The 16,785-nt window shown below is 38.2% G+C and overlaps 1 protein-coding gene across 1 annotated transcript in view; it reads right to left on the reverse strand.

Moving 5' to 3' along the window:
* The window catches only part of F13A1 (coagulation factor XIII A chain), a 116,905-nt gene that overhangs the window by 48,705 nt on the left and 51,415 nt on the right, over positions 1-16,785 (reverse strand). The window contains exons 5-6 of the mRNA XM_026676654.2: positions 15,055-15,173; positions 5,441-5,548 (exon numbers count right to left, since the gene is read on the reverse strand). Coding sequence (XP_026532439.1) covers positions 5,441-5,548; positions 15,055-15,173 — 227 coding nt within the window. The remainder of the gene's footprint in view (positions 1-5,440; positions 5,549-15,054; positions 15,174-16,785) is intronic.

The raw sequence follows: 16,785 nt of genomic DNA on the forward strand, positions 1-16,785 counted from the left end.
GGCAAAGGCATCATGAGTCAGTCCTGTTTCCAGGGCGGCCTTGCGGGCCAGATTCGGGCAGTGGGCCTTGAGTTTGACACCCCTGATATAAGACAGTTGTCAGCGTTTGTTCAGTGATGAGCAAACAAACACCAGGCAAGTAAAGGAGCATAAAGCTTTGGGCCTCCTGATTCCTCAGGTCTTTAAATTATCTTTAAAATCTTGGAGGCTCCCTCAAGTGGTGGCACAAGCATGCCCAATTGATGTGCATAGTTTGTCTTGGATATGGTATGTTACTCCTCATTTTTAGACTCATTTGTACTTTAACTGGATTTTGATTGAACGATACGCAGAGTCAACGTGGCTTTGACAGCCTTATAATTTCCCCCAAAATAGTAAACATGCCAAAGCCTTCATTTAATTCTGAAAGTTGTAATTGTGTAATAGGAAATACGATATCCCACAGCATCTTTCCCCAGCCTGATGTGCTGGATTTACAATTCCCCAAATTCCCCAACTAACATGGTAAAAAAATTCTGCCGTTAGGGATTTTGAGGTTTGGAGTCCCCCTATATTTGAAAAGCAATGAGTGAAAGGATAATCTATGCATGGATTATAAAACTTTTTTTTTTCTGTCTCATATAATGCATTAGAAAGAGCATACAACAACTTCAGTGGCTCTGTTATGTTTAAGACTACAAGCCATAATTCTGCCTTCCAGGCTGTGCTGCCCACAGGGTCAAGGCATAACTGCCGGTGTAAATTCACCTGCATTTCTCTTGACAAGCTTGAATGCACAATATGCATGCACAATAGGACATAAAATTTAAACAGACGTGGATGGGGATATTCTTACATATAATTCCTACATTATGCACTGAGCTTCAGTTTCTGAGGAGCTCCATGTCATGTCAAAATGGTTCTGCAATTCATGTCCAAATCTATAATATTTCAGAAAATAAATATTTCTAGAAAAAGAACATTTTAGAACAAAAAGAAGAAGAAAAGGTCATCTAACTCAGGGGTCCCCAACCACCGGTCCGTGGACCGGTACCGGTCCGTGGAACAAGTCCTACCGGGCCGCTGGTTTGCTGGGCACCGCCATCTTTTTTTGATGAAAAAGTGCTTCCGGTGAGCTTTTCCGGGTAGAAAGCTCACCGGAAGCACTTTTTCATCAAAAAAAGATGGCGGCGCCCAGCTAATGCCGGTACCGGGCCGTGCCATAAAAAAGGTTGGGGATACCGGGCCGCGGCATAAGAAAGGTTGGGGATCACTGATCTAACTCATATTTGTTCCAATGTATTCCCCCACAATCTCCTTCATTTCAGCCCACGTTTTCCAATCTAAGGGATGAGTTAATTGGAAATAACTAGGTCCATTGTGGGTTGCTCATCATGAAAACAAGATTTTGCTTGTCTAAGTTTGCTGGAGGTGGGGCTTCATAAAGTAACAGTTTTACTGACTAATGTAAATAGATAGCTATTAGTGAGTTTCCTCCCAGCAATTTGAACCAAATCAGTGGAGGTAATGCACAAAAAGCTTCTTTGCTTTCTATTGCTTTCTCCTTTGCTTGTAGTTATGTTAATAATGAGCTGCTACATTCTTGTCAAATAAATCATGACTCTCATTGAAAAGCTTTGGGCTGGATTAACTACGAGTTTCTAATTAGAAAATCGACGGACTGTGAACCCCGAAGTTGGACGAGATAAGTATTTAGTAGGTCTAATAGGTTTAGGTAAAGACCCTTGGCTGTCTTGAAAAATAGGCCAACCTAGGCCATGAACAAGGTGGCATTTTTATATTACAGATGTTTGTCATATACTCCAAAACCTACAATGTTGCTACCAAATCACAAACCTGGAAGATAAGAGGAAAGCTGGATTAAATCTTTAATCATCTATACCAGGGGTGTCAAACTCCATTTTATTGAGGGCTGCATCAAGGTTGTGTTTGACCTTCGGGGACCGGGGTGGGCGTGGCCAGGATGGGCATGTCCAGTTCAACATCACTCGTGTCGGGGGCGCCTGTGGTGTCCTGAGTGCTCTGCCAGTGAAAACGGGCTCCCAATCTCCGTTTTGGGCTGGGATGGCCTCCTGCAACCCTCTGCCAGTGAAAATGGAGCTAGGAAGGGCTCTGTTGTCACTGGCAGAAGCACCATGGGCCAGTCCCTCCCTGTTTCTAGGAGGGCCCCACGGGCCAGATCTAAGTATCTCATGGGCAGGATCCGGCCCCCCGGACCTGGAGTTTAACATCCCTGATCTATACTTTTTTTTTTAATACTAAAGTACATTTCTGACATTATTTATGGACACACCCTTAAAATACTTGCAGATATTTTCATTTCATTATTGCATAACAAGAATTACTATTGTTATATATCATAGCTATTGCAGTTTTGAGAAAAGAGACAGTGCAATTTTGAAGTTGTTAGGAATGTAAGTCATCTAACAGCTATTTGGGTTGGAAATATATAAACCAGGATAAACATTTTAATACTGTATCTTTAAGAAAATCCTAAAAGTGTAATTGGGTGTGGTTTCTCAAATAAGATGGAGCCAAAAACCTGGATTGTCTTGTCTTAGTCTCAGAAGAGAGTGTGAGTGACTCTTTTTCCTTCTGTTGGAGAGTTTTGCCGTTCTTTCTAATTGACTGATATTCATGGATTTGATGTAAGTCTGATACCGAACTGTTTTTTGACACTGGACTTTGTTATTGGATTATCCCTGGACTGAAAACTGACTGACTTACCTGTGAATGACTTTGGACTGCTTGTTTTTGAACTTTGCCTAAAACCTTTATTGAAAGTAAAAAAAACCCTACATTTACTGTACAGTGTATCTGTGTGCTGTGTGTGTATTATTCAAACACTTCTCTCAAATACGTATCCCTGTATGCGCTCATTCTCCTAATGGGGAATTACCTCAACAGAAGTGATTCAAGAGCCACAAAATGGAGAGGCTTATGAAGCCCACAAACAATAAGGTGGTCCCACCTCTGTTTAATTCCAAGCTATTTTATCTGAAAATCTTGGAGAATATCCTAAAAAGAACATTGCTAATTAGTTAAATGAAATGATGGTGAACTGAGGCAACCCGGTAATTCACCAGAATAAAGATTACAAGGATGATCAGATGCAAAGAAAGGCAACCCGGTAATTCACCAGAATAAAGATTACAAGGATGATCAGATGCAAAGAAAGGCAGATTTCTTGTGCCTTGAACAGTAGAAGAGGGAATTTGTTATGGTACCCGTGAAGAAGTTCATCCTTCTCTCTTTAGGAAATACTGTCTGTCTGCTATAATTACCATAGGTGAATAAGAAATTCATCATATTTTCTTCTGTCATCCTCTATGAGACTAACAAACTAAATGCAATACTAAAATGCAATACTGTACTAAATCATGTAATGATTTTTTAAAATTAATATTAGTTATGGGGTGACAAATTTGATGTGCTGTAAGTTTTTAATCACATATAAAAGCAGGATATACAGCTATTAAATAAATTACATTGTGTCCATGTTTAAATAGCAATGCCATGAACTGGAACAATTCTTTAGGTTGTAGATCATGGGAACAGAACATTTAACATTCCCCACCACCAACCCCAATCCTAAAAGGTCTGTAAGGGGCGTGCATAAGCGCAAAACCGTGCCTACGTCCCTGTCCTATTGTCCCCAATTATTAGTTCCTGGTTCTTGTATTTATGTTTATTCTTGTTTCTGTTATATTGTAAGCTTTTGACAAATAAATAATAAATAAATAAATAAATAAATAAATAAATAAATAAATAAATAAATAAATAAATAAATAAATAAATAAATAAATAAATAAACAAACAAACAAACAAACAAACAAACAAACAAACAAACAAACAAACAAATAAATAAATAAATAAAAATAAGAAATCTCTTCCCCAAGGTGTTGTTAGTTCATCCAGCCCAGACTAATAATAGAGGAAGTCTTTGCTTCAGATCTTCCTTTCATGTTTGCACCTGACAATGATACCAACTGCAGTAGATATGGTTTGCTAAGACATGGTTAGTGTGGGATTAATCTGAACTATAAAGAAGAGGTTTTAGTGTATTTCACTGTATTTTCAAAACCAACTCATGGTTGCTGCAAAAAAAAATTTTTTTAGCATTAATTGGTTTGATGCACATATGTTTTACTGGAAGATGCAGTTATTATGCTCCAATGAATGGGTCTTCTATTGTGGGGAACTAAATTGTTAACTCATGCTCAGCTGCAAATATCTCATAGTCTTCCATCCACCAGGTGTAAAATAAGAAGCTTATAAAATTGCCTGAAAGATATATATTTTTTTAGAAATCTGTGGGAAAATCAAACCATTAATGGTTTAATAAATGTTTTGCATATAGAGATATGCTGCCCAAGGGCAAAACAATCTAAGTATATCTAGAATTCCTTCCTTCCACTGTGGAGATATTATATATCTAGAATTCCTTCCTTCCACTGTGGAGATATTAGTCCACTTTTCTTCTTTATAGAACAAACGATGGAGATATATAACTTCTGCATATGGAATACTTTTTTATGCCACATAGGTATTTTAAAGAATTTTGCCTTGAACCTTGTTATAAAGTTATAGACACCAGGAACAAACTTATATGGTCATGTGGTCATTCCAGGAAGCCCCACAAAAAAGAAGAAGCAACCTCAGCTTGGGCACACATAACATGAACATGAGTAGCCTTTTTGATGTGAAAAAGAGGGAAAAGCCAAGAGACTTATTGTACTACTGGACTAGTGAATTGGCAATCAGATTTATTTATTTTGATAAATTGATCAAAGCAGAGATCTTCCTTGCAAGCTAAGTCACAGAATAAAATAAATTTGCCCCAATCCATATAGTCCTCCTATACAGGGGTGGGACTCAATTTTTTAACAACCGGTTCTGTGGGTGTGGCTTAGGTAGTGGGTATGGCTTGGTGGTCATGTGACTGGGTGGACGTGGCTTGGTGGTCATGTTATTGGCTGGGCGTGGCCAACTCAATATCACCCACATCGAGGCACGCATGTCCTCACCTGGCCTCTCATGACTTTGGGGATGCTGCAACAGTCGTAAGTGTGAAAAATGGTCATAAGTCACTTTTTTCACTGCCATTGTAACTTTGAATGGTCACTCTACACAAGCAAAGTACCAGCAAAGGAGGGGAAAAAACTCCAGAGACGTTCCTGAGACAGGAAGTATAGTCCTGCCAAGAATGTAATAAGGGTTAACGGAGAGGGAGTTTCTGTAAGCAACACCAGAATGTTTCCTTCCTGCCTTCCATTACAGGATTAGACCAGTAATTTCTTCTAACAACCAGTTGTCCAAACTGCTTAGAATGTTAACAATCGGTTCTAGAATCCCAGCCCTGCTGCTATATATTTAAGTAAGTAAGAAAAAAATGTAAATAGATCCAAAATATTGCACAAAGTATATGCTTAATACATACCATAGCAGAGCCAACACGACTGATTTTTATAGGATTCCCTCGGCCAGAAAGGTCCAGTTGTGCTCTGTCCATCAAGTATAGGCAAGCATCCAAAATATTCTCTTCAAACTATATAAAAGAGAGAAATAGATCCATCACTAATTTTACATAGCAAAATAAACAGAAACAGGTTTATTTCAGCATGGTTTTAGCTCCATATTGGAAATGCAATATTTCTGTATACTTATAACTTCAGCTGAATCAGTACAGGAAAAAAAATACAGAAAATTATACAAAGTTATTAAGAAAATAGCATAGATATTTTTAACATGCTATCATGAATAAGCAAGTGACGGTAATATTTTCACCATGGCTATTGATGAATCTGTTGTAAAATTATTGCTGTAAAATTTGGATTAACTTCTGCTTGTTAGCTCAATTATTTCATTTATTTTTTTGTATCTCACCTTTATTATTTTTACAAATAACTCAAGGCAGTGAACGCATCCAACATACCTTGCTCCTCTTATTTTCCTCACAACAACAACCCTATGAGATGAGTTGGGCTGAGAGAGAGAAATGGTTGGCCCAAAGTCCCCCAGCTGTCTTTCATGGCTAAGGCAGGGCTTTAATTCATGTCTTCCACTTTCTAGCCTAATGCCTTAACCAATAGATCAAACTGATTGTCTCTTAACCTAAGCAGCTTAGGATATTATCTGAATCCCGAATCATTTTAAATATTTGTAGTTTAAGCAAATCAGTTTTATAAACCATTATTCGAAGTTGACTTGTTTTGGAAAACAATAATGCACCATTAAGATTTGTTGAGTTCAGATAAAACTCCATGTTTTGGCATTCTTCATGGCTAGATTGCAAAAAGAAGTAGACAATCTTGAAGACAATTGTGGTTCGCTCACATTACATTGAACTATGGTTTGACATAGCATCCCAAAGCATCCACTGTCTGCCTCAACTGTGTATCAAACTCTTTGCCATTTCCAATTTATTTTTCTATTGATGCTTATTCATGATATTAATACTAATATTAATATAAAGGCATTTACTTACCAAATAATATTAGTAACTTAATTCTTAAAAAATAGAAAACCAATGAATTTTTACAGTACACTGATACTTTCTAATAAATTTTACATCATCTTCAAAAAGTAACTAAGGAAAACAATTCTGGACATAGCTGACATATGTTGAAACGTGGCCAAACTTGCATATTACACATAATGGTGAAGTTTGCATTGGTAAACAAAAATAGGTTTCATATTGCACGTGGATCTCAAAAGATTGAAAACTACTTCTTTAAACCATATGTGCACATATACCTGAAACCAGAATAGATTCTTATTTTATTTTCTAGGTTTTCATGCTAGAGCATGAAACTAGAGCCCAGAGCAACATTCAAATACCAATATTATTAATTTGGAACTCAAAATGGTGTATATGGTTGTCTTCTCTCACAATCAACCTGTTGAGGTAAGAAAAAACAACTGCTCAAAGTCACTCAGAGAATGTGGTGGTTGAACAGGGACTTGCACAAATCAGATATATTTTAACATATCCATAATTATAAATCATTTTCCTAAGAATTCTATGTTTATAGTTCTTATTCTTGACTGTGGATAATATGGCTTAAAGCAGCTGCTGCGACAGCCAGAGGTGTCAGTAGTTACCCAAAATATTAAAATAAAATCACATATTCCAGGTGAACTTTAGTACTGAAATATACATATGGCATATTGTAGAGGGCAGTAATACTTTCATTCTAAGAACATCTTTCAATCATGTCAGATATAGTTGGAGCCCAACAAGTCTTCCAGTGTCCTGAAATTATCATCTTTGAAAATGAGCTCTGAAAAAAAAAAAAGGACTGGGACCCAATGACAACAATGTCAGGAATAAATAGGGGGCAGAAGTGCCTAAATAGAACAGATGGAAGAACCTGCCCTATGGTACAGTTCAATTTGCTCAGAAGAAATTGCTTAGCAACCCAAAAAATGACACTGTCTGTTGGAAGACAATCGCAGAGATGGCGGTGAAGACGCATGATTTCAATTATAAGCTGTTCTATATAGTGATAAACAAATGAGGTAGTGATATTTCCCTTACAGGCTGCATGAATCCTAACATTTTTGAAGTTTTCCTTTAAGAATACAAATTTATTCTCTTCTTTCTTTAAAAATGCTAACCGTCTGAAAACAGCAACAATATACAATAAATCTAATCTGTAATTTGTTAGGGTATAACACAATGGCGAACTCTTTCATACACTTGCAGCCAAGTACTGTAGGAGAAGATGCATTTATAATTGGTCATTTCTTTGCCTATGTCATCCGTAGGGTTTTTTTTTAAAAAAATTCTTCTACTTATTCTTTTGGTACAGAGCAGAATATCATTACTAAATAATGAGTTATAACCTGATAATATGAAGCTTAGTCCCAAAGGAGATTCTCCCAGAAATATCTTCAAAAAGCTGAATGTTTATCCTTAAGGCTGACTCACATATCTCAATAGTGTACTCTTGTAAATTCTGGAAAAAGAATACTCACTGGAAATCATACTTTAGAGAGGGTGGACAGTAATACTCATACGAATGGTGTTTTCAGTATTGAACATACTGATCCATTTTAAATGTCAAAATTGCCTGCCTAGTAAAGCAAAATAAAAAAAATAAAAAAAAATAAAACATTCCCATATAACTTTAATGATAAATTCCTTTAGCTCTGTCAGATGCATTTTTAAAATTTTATTTTCAGAGCTGTGGCTGTTCTTAAGTCTGATTGTGTAAGTTCTAGTGATCACATCAATTATGTAAATTTAATCAATAAACATGGATGTGATGCCCAGATATTGCCAAGTGTGTTTTATAATGGATTAATCTTTCTACATTATCAACTTAGTTGGGTCACATAAATAGAAGAGAATATAAGTGAGAGTATCCTCCTTTAAAAACCAATGATCCATCAAGATGACACCTCTATCTGGCAGTGTCTTGTTTCCAGGCTGCACTGTATTTTTAAACAATTTTTGAAGAATTTACAGCTCTCTATTCTAATCCTAAGGTCTGCCTGTTGCTGTATATCTGTAGTGTTTATTGAAGGATAACAACTAAGATGATATTGTAGCATCATTGTCCGAGATAACGTCTGAACCGTATCTCAATCATAAAATGCTTAGTTTGTAATTAAAGCAGCTAATTTCAGAAAACATGCTTCTTTCCAGAAGCTTGAAAATATATTATTCCAGTTTCTCCTTGTTATTTTTTATCATCTACTTTTATTCATTTTTTTAAAATAAACTTTATTGAATTTTTATTACATTAAAAACGTAAAAAATATATCATTCAATAACAGCTGTTTGTGGTGCTTATCATATACTTTTTTAGTAGCAGACCTACACTTCCTTGTCTTTCTTGCTTCTAACAAGTCAAAGAAGCTCTGTTGGTTCTCTTTTTTAACCATCCATCGCAGTCTGATGTGATTGGGTTTAGTTGATTTTTTCCTTGACATAAGTTTCTCTTTTTTCATCTCCTATATTTCCCCTTTTCACTCACTGCTTATTAGAAAGCACTTTGTGCAACCATACTGATTTCTTTTGATACCCACATTTTCCCCTGATTTTAAAGAAGCTCTTGAAAATAGGAAAAATCCATATTTTCCTCAAGTTAATTACAAAGACATGACTAATTTTTAATGTTCTATTCAGTTTGGATGAAAAAGCTAAATAATCATATGGTTGTTAACACTGACATGTTAAATCATAATTAACACTGACCTTTCTATCAGTAATAAATTTCTATTTTTTTTTTATCTCCAGGGTTCTAAATTATCTAAACATTAGAGTGTTAAGAATTTTTAGTCAATACTGTACAAATGGCACTGTATAAAATAATACATGTGTACATTTCACAATGCTATATTATTATATAAAAATAAATTAAAAACAAACACTTTGTAGACAATAGAGTTAGGTTTGACTTTATCATTTCTTATTTTCTTGGTGTAATGGTATGCCCAGAACTAGAGAGAGATTTACATCCTAACCATCTGAATATTTTTCCTGTATCAGCCAAGGTAAAGTCTTCCTGACTAGTCCACATGGGAACCATGAAGAAGAGACCAAAAGAGTTACTACCTTAGGAATCTGGGAATTAAATTAGTTTCTCGAGGCACCAACATGCCTACCATCCTTGTCCTATTGTTTCTTTTTTATTTTTCTTATATGTATCCATTTCATGTATCCATAACTATGTTTATACTTATACCTGTTATCTTATAATTGTTTGACAAAATAAATAAATAAATAAATCCTCTTTCAATCAGCCTTCAACGTCCTGGAAGAATCTTGATTTTAAGGGGGTGTAGTAGCTAAGAATTTTACAGTTGGGCTGGATCATAACTCTTAGCTCCTAAACATTTCATGTAGCATTCCAATACAACATATTACTGTTCTGGACTTCCTGGAGCAATTTGCCTGCTCAATAGAAAGCAACTTCTCAAGTTGTTGTCCATCTTGTCCATGATGCTTTTCAGTTCTGGGTCTGCTTCTATTGTTTCATTTGGACCACTGACCTTTGGATTCATTGACAAGATGACTCTTTAGTTTTCAATTCCACTTACATCAAGTTAAGAAAGAATCTGATGGAATTGAAAAGGTTCTGCATAGTACACACCCTGTCACCAGTTAGTGAACGAAAGTGAGCAGGGGGGATCCCAAAGATATTTTTTCAAGAGACAACTGGACTTTCTGGTTTTTCTGTGAAGATGTTTCACTTCTCATCCAAGAAACTTCTTCTGTCCAGTTGCCTCTTGAAAAAGGATCTTTGGGACAGTCATGACCTGGATGACTGAGAATCTCCATCGACATTGAGCAGAGGGGAGCTAACAACCAGATACAAGAAACTGTGATAGAGCCACTAATCAAGACTGAAAAAAAGTCAGTAATCAGAGCTAAGATCAATGCTGTCCAAAATACAACATTACATTTCATTTTCACAGCTCTTGCTATCAAATTCCAAAGTGACAGTATCCCCTTTCCCCCCAATGCTTCTGCCAACATTCACTGTCAACCAATTCTTCCCTGATGGTCAGGTTTCAGGAGGACAATAGTTCTTCTTGACCCTTCTTCCACCTTCTGAGAGATAGACTTGATAGCAAGACAAATCAAAACATTTATTGGATGTTCCGTTTTTTAGTTGAGTTCGACCTCCAGCAGATGTCAAAGTAGTTGAGGGGGGAAATTTACTGCTGTAAGCTTGCTTGTATAAATGTTTCATCATTTGTTCCAGGATAACGCTTTCTAGTCAGCCCCTGCAATATCATTCTTATTTCTTCCTATTTCTTGTAGTCTTACTCAGAACTTTCAACAGGGATTTCATCCTTAGAATTGTGGATTTGTCTGCACATGTATGCACTATTTTACATTGAATTCTAATTAAATGCTTTATTTCTGTTTGGACTATTTTTTTAAAAATATATTTAAAAATATGCATTGTTGGCTATATTCCATTATTTTGTCATTAAGATAATGTTAAATTGGTCCAATGGAGGTCTAAAAGCTAGATATTTTGCATTATCAGTATCTAATAAGACTTGTGGAAAAGATATACCTCAAGAGATCTAGATTCTAGATCAGGGGTGGGCAAACTACGGCCCGCGGGACACATCCGGCCCGTTGGTCATTTTAATACGGCCCGGGTCTGGAAAAAAAAAATTCCCCTCTGAAAAAAAATTGGGGCCGGCCAAAAGAGACCCCGCGCCGCGTGCCAAAAAATTGCACACACAACACGGAGCTGGGCAGCCGCTTCCCTGGTAGCGGGGCCAAGGCCACCGCCCGGGGAACGCCCACTGCTTTCCCTCACCAGGGCTGGGCGGTGGTGTGTTGCCCTGCGCCGCGTGGCCCCCGCCTGGCAGCGTGCTTCTCAGCTGGTCTCCTCCTCCTCGGCCATACAGAACAAACAGGCAGAGAAGGAGGAGACCAGCCGGCTGGTTGGGGGAAGCTTTCTGCGCCAAAAGAGGCAGCTACTAATCTCTGGCTTTGCTCCGCTTCTCCAATGGTCCGGCACCACCCTGTTCTTCTTGTGCTGCGAAAGAGGCGGCTAATGATCTCTGGCTCTGCTCTGCTTCTCCAACATCCGGCGCCACCCTGTTCTGTGTCAGGCCCAGCAAGTCCGAGCAGCCGGCGCACAGAACAGGGCAGCGCCCGGATGTTGGAGAAGCAGAGTGGAGCCGGAGATCATTAGCCGCCTCTTTCGCAGCACAAGAAGCCTCCCCCAACTGACCAGGTGCTCTCCTCCTTCTCTGCCTCCTTCTCTGCCTCTCCCCTCTTGCTCCTCACAGTTGCCCTGAGCTGGTGCGGTTCTTTACTTGGGCAGCCAGACGCCCGCAGCAGCGCCCGCAGCAGCAACAGGCAGTTCCGCCCGGGCTCTGCTCAGGTGTCCGGCTGGGGCTGTCAGGAGTTGCTACCGCCGGCGCAGCTCCGCGCGGCTCCAGTCCCGCGTTGCCTTGGGAAGGGAAAGGCAAAACCAGGAGCCGCTGAGCCTGAATCTCCGGTGCCGCTGCTGCCGTTGCAAAGCATCGCCGTGGCTCTTCCTTTTTGCCTTTCCCTTCCCGAGGCAACGTGGGACTGGAGCCGTGTGGAGCCGTGCCGGCAGTAGCAACTCCTGACTCAGGGGCCTCCGAGGGGAGGGGAAGGAGGAGAAGAAGGGGGGAAGGGGGAGCGATTCCCAAAAAATCTTGTGCTGACCCGGCCCGTCTGTCAAATTTTAAAAGTGAATGCGGCCCCCCGAGCCAAAAAGTTTGCCCACCCCTGTTCTAGATTGTTGGATTCTAGAAAGAGAGAAGAAGAAATAAATAAGATACTAGTTCTATTTTGTGGATTTTATGAACTTTGCAAGCAGTGATTCACTGCAGCAATTGACAGATTTGATCTCCCTTTTCCCTATTTGAAATGTCCTTGATATGGAGATGATTTAGAATCCGCCTTATGCTAGATGCTGCTAAATGTGACCAAGCAGCCTATTGTCATGCTGATGAAATAAATGTTATCTTTCATTAATGAAAATATAGGAATCCACATTTGTTATCTTGGGTGATGGGATGGATCAAAGGGGGTACTGTGCCAAAGCGGGACATCTTGTTGGAATGAATCAACAAATGAATGAATGAACTTATGCATTTTTGTGTGTGGGGATCAATCAGCAAAATACAGTTGGCTGTAATCAGGACAGATGTTATTTGGGCCAGTTCCAAAAAGCTGACTGAATATGGAGTAGCAGAATAATGGGTGCTGTGTCTAGAGGAGAAATCCTTTTCTGAACCTTTTCACTCCAGCTTTAGCCATTTTGCCGATAATTAGCATCCAGAAACTTGGCAGAGAGTCTTCCTTCTCAGTACTTTCTGACCTTACCATGGCTTTTGTGTAACAAATAATTTAATCCTTTTAGCCTGTTTGAACAGCTTGCAGGGGTTAGATCTGTCTACTGAGTGATTCCATTTTCTAACCAGAATGAAGTGAATGGGTCATCATCACTGGTAATTCTAGCTTGGCCCTCTGGCAGTTGATGGATGGTATTCCACAAGGCCTTTATCACAGAGACTGCTATCATCTATAATCTATAGGAAGCTGCTGACAGAAATCATTGAGAGCTTTGCTGAGGGGCATCATAAATAAGCCAATGCTGTACCCCCTCAAGTTATATACTTCATTAGCTAAGCGTCAAAAACCAATTGTCTTATTTCTAAACCAGTGTATTGAGGCTGCGGTTAAATGAATGAGCTGAAATATAATCTAAACAAGGTGGAAATAAAGCTGATAAGAAGACCTAGCACTATACAGAGCAGGTTGTTCTGCCTGTGACAGATGAGTCAATAAACCTTATGTCTACTCCAAGAATTGAGAGATACTACTGGAACCTACTTCATGCTTAGGAAAACAGTTATACTACACAGCCTATATGAAAGCCGTTCTTTCCCAGAGGCAATAAATCTTTCCATGTTTTGACCCTGTAATCCAGAACCTTGAGAAGGATCACACTGTGCTTTACACAGGAATTGAACTGAAGATGATGCAGGTGTCAGCTAATATGGAAGGCTGATGGCTTACACATTTGAACACTTCTGCCCTGCATTTCCTGGAAATTCTGGAATGGGATCCAGTTTCCATGGATATTGTTCCACTTAGGGTATCAATAAAGGAAGTGTATGCGCCAGAAATGGATTATTTCTCTGATACTGAACTTCTTGCAATTAAGATAATAAAGGAGATAGGAGTCACAATGATGAAGTTCTGCCTAGAGACCAAATTATTATCAGCTTATCCTATATAAAAAGGATTGGGCTCCACAACTACTGCCTGAACCTGCTAGTCCAACTGCTCCTATAGATGTGCTTTAACCTAGTTACCTTCCAAAGAGCTTTTCTTCTTTCACTGATGATAGTTGCCCAGTAATCTTAAATTAGAATAGAACAGTAGGTTATGGAAACCTAGTCTGAACAATTTGGGGTCCACTGAATGTTTGATTCAATTAGAAAACCATGCCAAATTGCCTCTTCAAAAGACCTGGAAGCTGATGAATACCTGTTATAATTACCATAGGTGTTTATGTATGTATTAGATACATAAAATAATTCAAGACAGTGTGTACAACACTTTCTCTTCCTTTCTTTCTCCACAAGAACAACTCTGTGAGATAGGTTGGGCTGAGAATAAATGACTCAAATGGTTTCTCTGGTTGAACATGAATTAGAACCTAAGTATTCCTACTTGCTGTCCAGCATCTTCACTACTACTCCACACTGGGTGTCTGAGTTTGAGTTGTTGACCATGGTTGCTTTTCATGAGAAACAGGTAAGATATGTTCCACCGCTATTTATATTTTGTTGAGTTTTTTTGAAAAAAAAAAAACTTTTTAAAAAAACCTGCTTTTCAAACTCATGGTGTCATGGCGGCGTCACGTGACATATCGGGACTTCCCCCCCTTCGCTAAACTGGGCAGGGGCGGGGCCAGCACGTGATGTATCCTGTCCGTGGGCCATGAGTTTGACACCCCTGATATATAAATTTTCTCAATTTATATTTGTCAATTTATATTTGCCTCACAGATAAATCAGAATAAAAATCTGTAATAAAATCCATATAAGAAGGGGGTGGTTGTTTTTACAAATAATGTGGTGTAATGGTTATGGTTAAGACTTAAAAACCAAGCAAAAAACATGTTTTAGTCCACTCTTAGTTGGATCATTCTCAGCTCACTCAATCAGTTCAACCTACTTCACAATGTTGTTGCTGTAGGGAGGAGGAAATGTTGTGCATGCCATTTTTAGTTGTTGGAATAAAAGGTGAGATATAAATCTAATGTAAACACATATATGCACATCATCCATCTGGACTGAAATGTTCTAGACTAAGATACAGGCTCAGTCCTTTCAAACTTTTATTCCTTTGATTAATCCTGTTATGTATCACAGGCAATCAGCCATATACCCTTATTCATTTTCCTAGGTGTATTTTACTAAGCGGGAGTGAATCAGGTTTCAACAGGATCAATCTATTTGCTAGTGTAGAATTTAGGGGTGCAGCATTTGGTAGAAAAGCTATTCTTCATTTATTTCAAATGGATTTACCTGACCATAGTTCCAGCTCCTTGATCGTATATTTTCAGGGTCCCCATAGAAAATAACCCCAAGGTCATTCAGGACATACTCTTGCCTTTCTTCTTCTTCATCCATAAACACTGCATCCTCTGCATCAGATTTTTTATTATAAAAACAGGTTAATACATGTACTTTGCTAAGAGTAAATATTGGAATTTAGTACAGCTGAATGACATAAGAAAAGGCAGCCTTTTGTTCATCTATCATAACACATAATATATTTTCTCCTCACACAATTCTCTGCAGTTGGAAATGAAGCATGCTCCAAATTAAAAAGAAAAAAAGTAAAAAAAAAAAAAAGAAGGATCACAACTCTCAACTATTTTGAGCAAGATCTGTAAAGCATGATTAAATTGTCACCTCTTATCAGGCACTTTATGATTCTGGGTTATTAAGCTGAAATGTCTGAGAGTTGTGAGAGCATTAAGCACCCACACGGCAGATCAAAGAATTACTTTGAAACTTCGTAATTGTAATTGTGAGCAGTTCTACACAAAAAGATTGAAAGGATTAACCTCTTTAGGAAGAGTGGCACAGCGTAACAAGCATGAACACGGTCCCTTTTCATATAGAAGGTAGACTAGCCACTTAGTTCATGTGATGATCGAGACACAAGGAGGAACATTTTATGATAGACAGCTCTTTCTGGTTTAGGCAGGAAATGCTGGAGGACCGCACCAGACCTACATATTTAATGAATTAACCCAATTCATATTACCTAAATTATTTTTTTGGATTTTGTAGGGAATATCTTAGCTCCCAAAAAGTATTCTATGTAAACTATGAATATTAAGGAAAGTCACTAGTCCTAAAGGACTCTACATTAAGTAAACGATTGCTAGAACCTGCCTGATCAGCAGATCCAAAGTTCCTGGCTTTGTCATTTCGGAATATCATGAGCTAAACACCTCTTTATATGTCTACAAGTGGAGCCTGACTGATATTTTGCCATAATTCCATCAGGTTTTCCTAAAGAACGGCATATGTCTTTCTGAGAACATTAAAAAAAATTGGCCTGAATGCATCCCAAACTCAGGCATCTTAAGTTTCATTTTTTGGAAGAAATGATGATACACAGATTGTCTCCACATATCACTTGTTGTTTTTTTTAAATGATGGGTGCTTAAATATGTAAAGCAAGGCAGTCTTTCAAAGAATGGCAGAATACATGTATAAATAAAAATATATTGGGATTCCATTACATGGTGAATGGAAATTCTAGCACAGTCCTGAGGAAACTGTCACATGTTACAGGTACATCACGGTGGTGGAGGAAAATATTAAACCTTCCCTCCCTCCACAATTCTCCCTCTATCCTTTTCTTTCTTTTTAATTGAAAGCTTTAGATGTGATGCATTTGGAATCATAATCTGTTTGCTCCTGTCAAAGGAATAATTCAACATGACCATTCTGTCTCTGTCATTCTCTTTCTCTCTCATTAATTGTATTATATTTATCTGACAGGAAGATTAGAGTTTCCTCAATAAACATCCATTTCAATATGATGAATGGAGGCAGCCCTAGGGTGGGGAAAATGTCTTAAATTCAGATTGTGAGCTTATCCGCCTTTTAGATAATATTCTACTTATATTTCTATATCTATCTATTTAGATGCAAACTTATTTAGCCTGGCATCCTCTAATAATTAGACTTCAGCTTCCATGAAACTCTAATGTTAAGTGGCAGGGGACTGGAGAATAG

The sequence above is a fragment of the Notechis scutatus genome, chromosome 3 (assembly GCF_049901735.1).
Source record: "Notechis scutatus isolate UNSWTSFEM ecotype Mainland chromosome 3, rNotScu1.2, whole genome shotgun sequence".
In the NCBI taxonomy this organism is placed as follows: Eukaryota; Metazoa; Chordata; class Lepidosauria; order Squamata; family Elapidae; genus Notechis; species Notechis scutatus.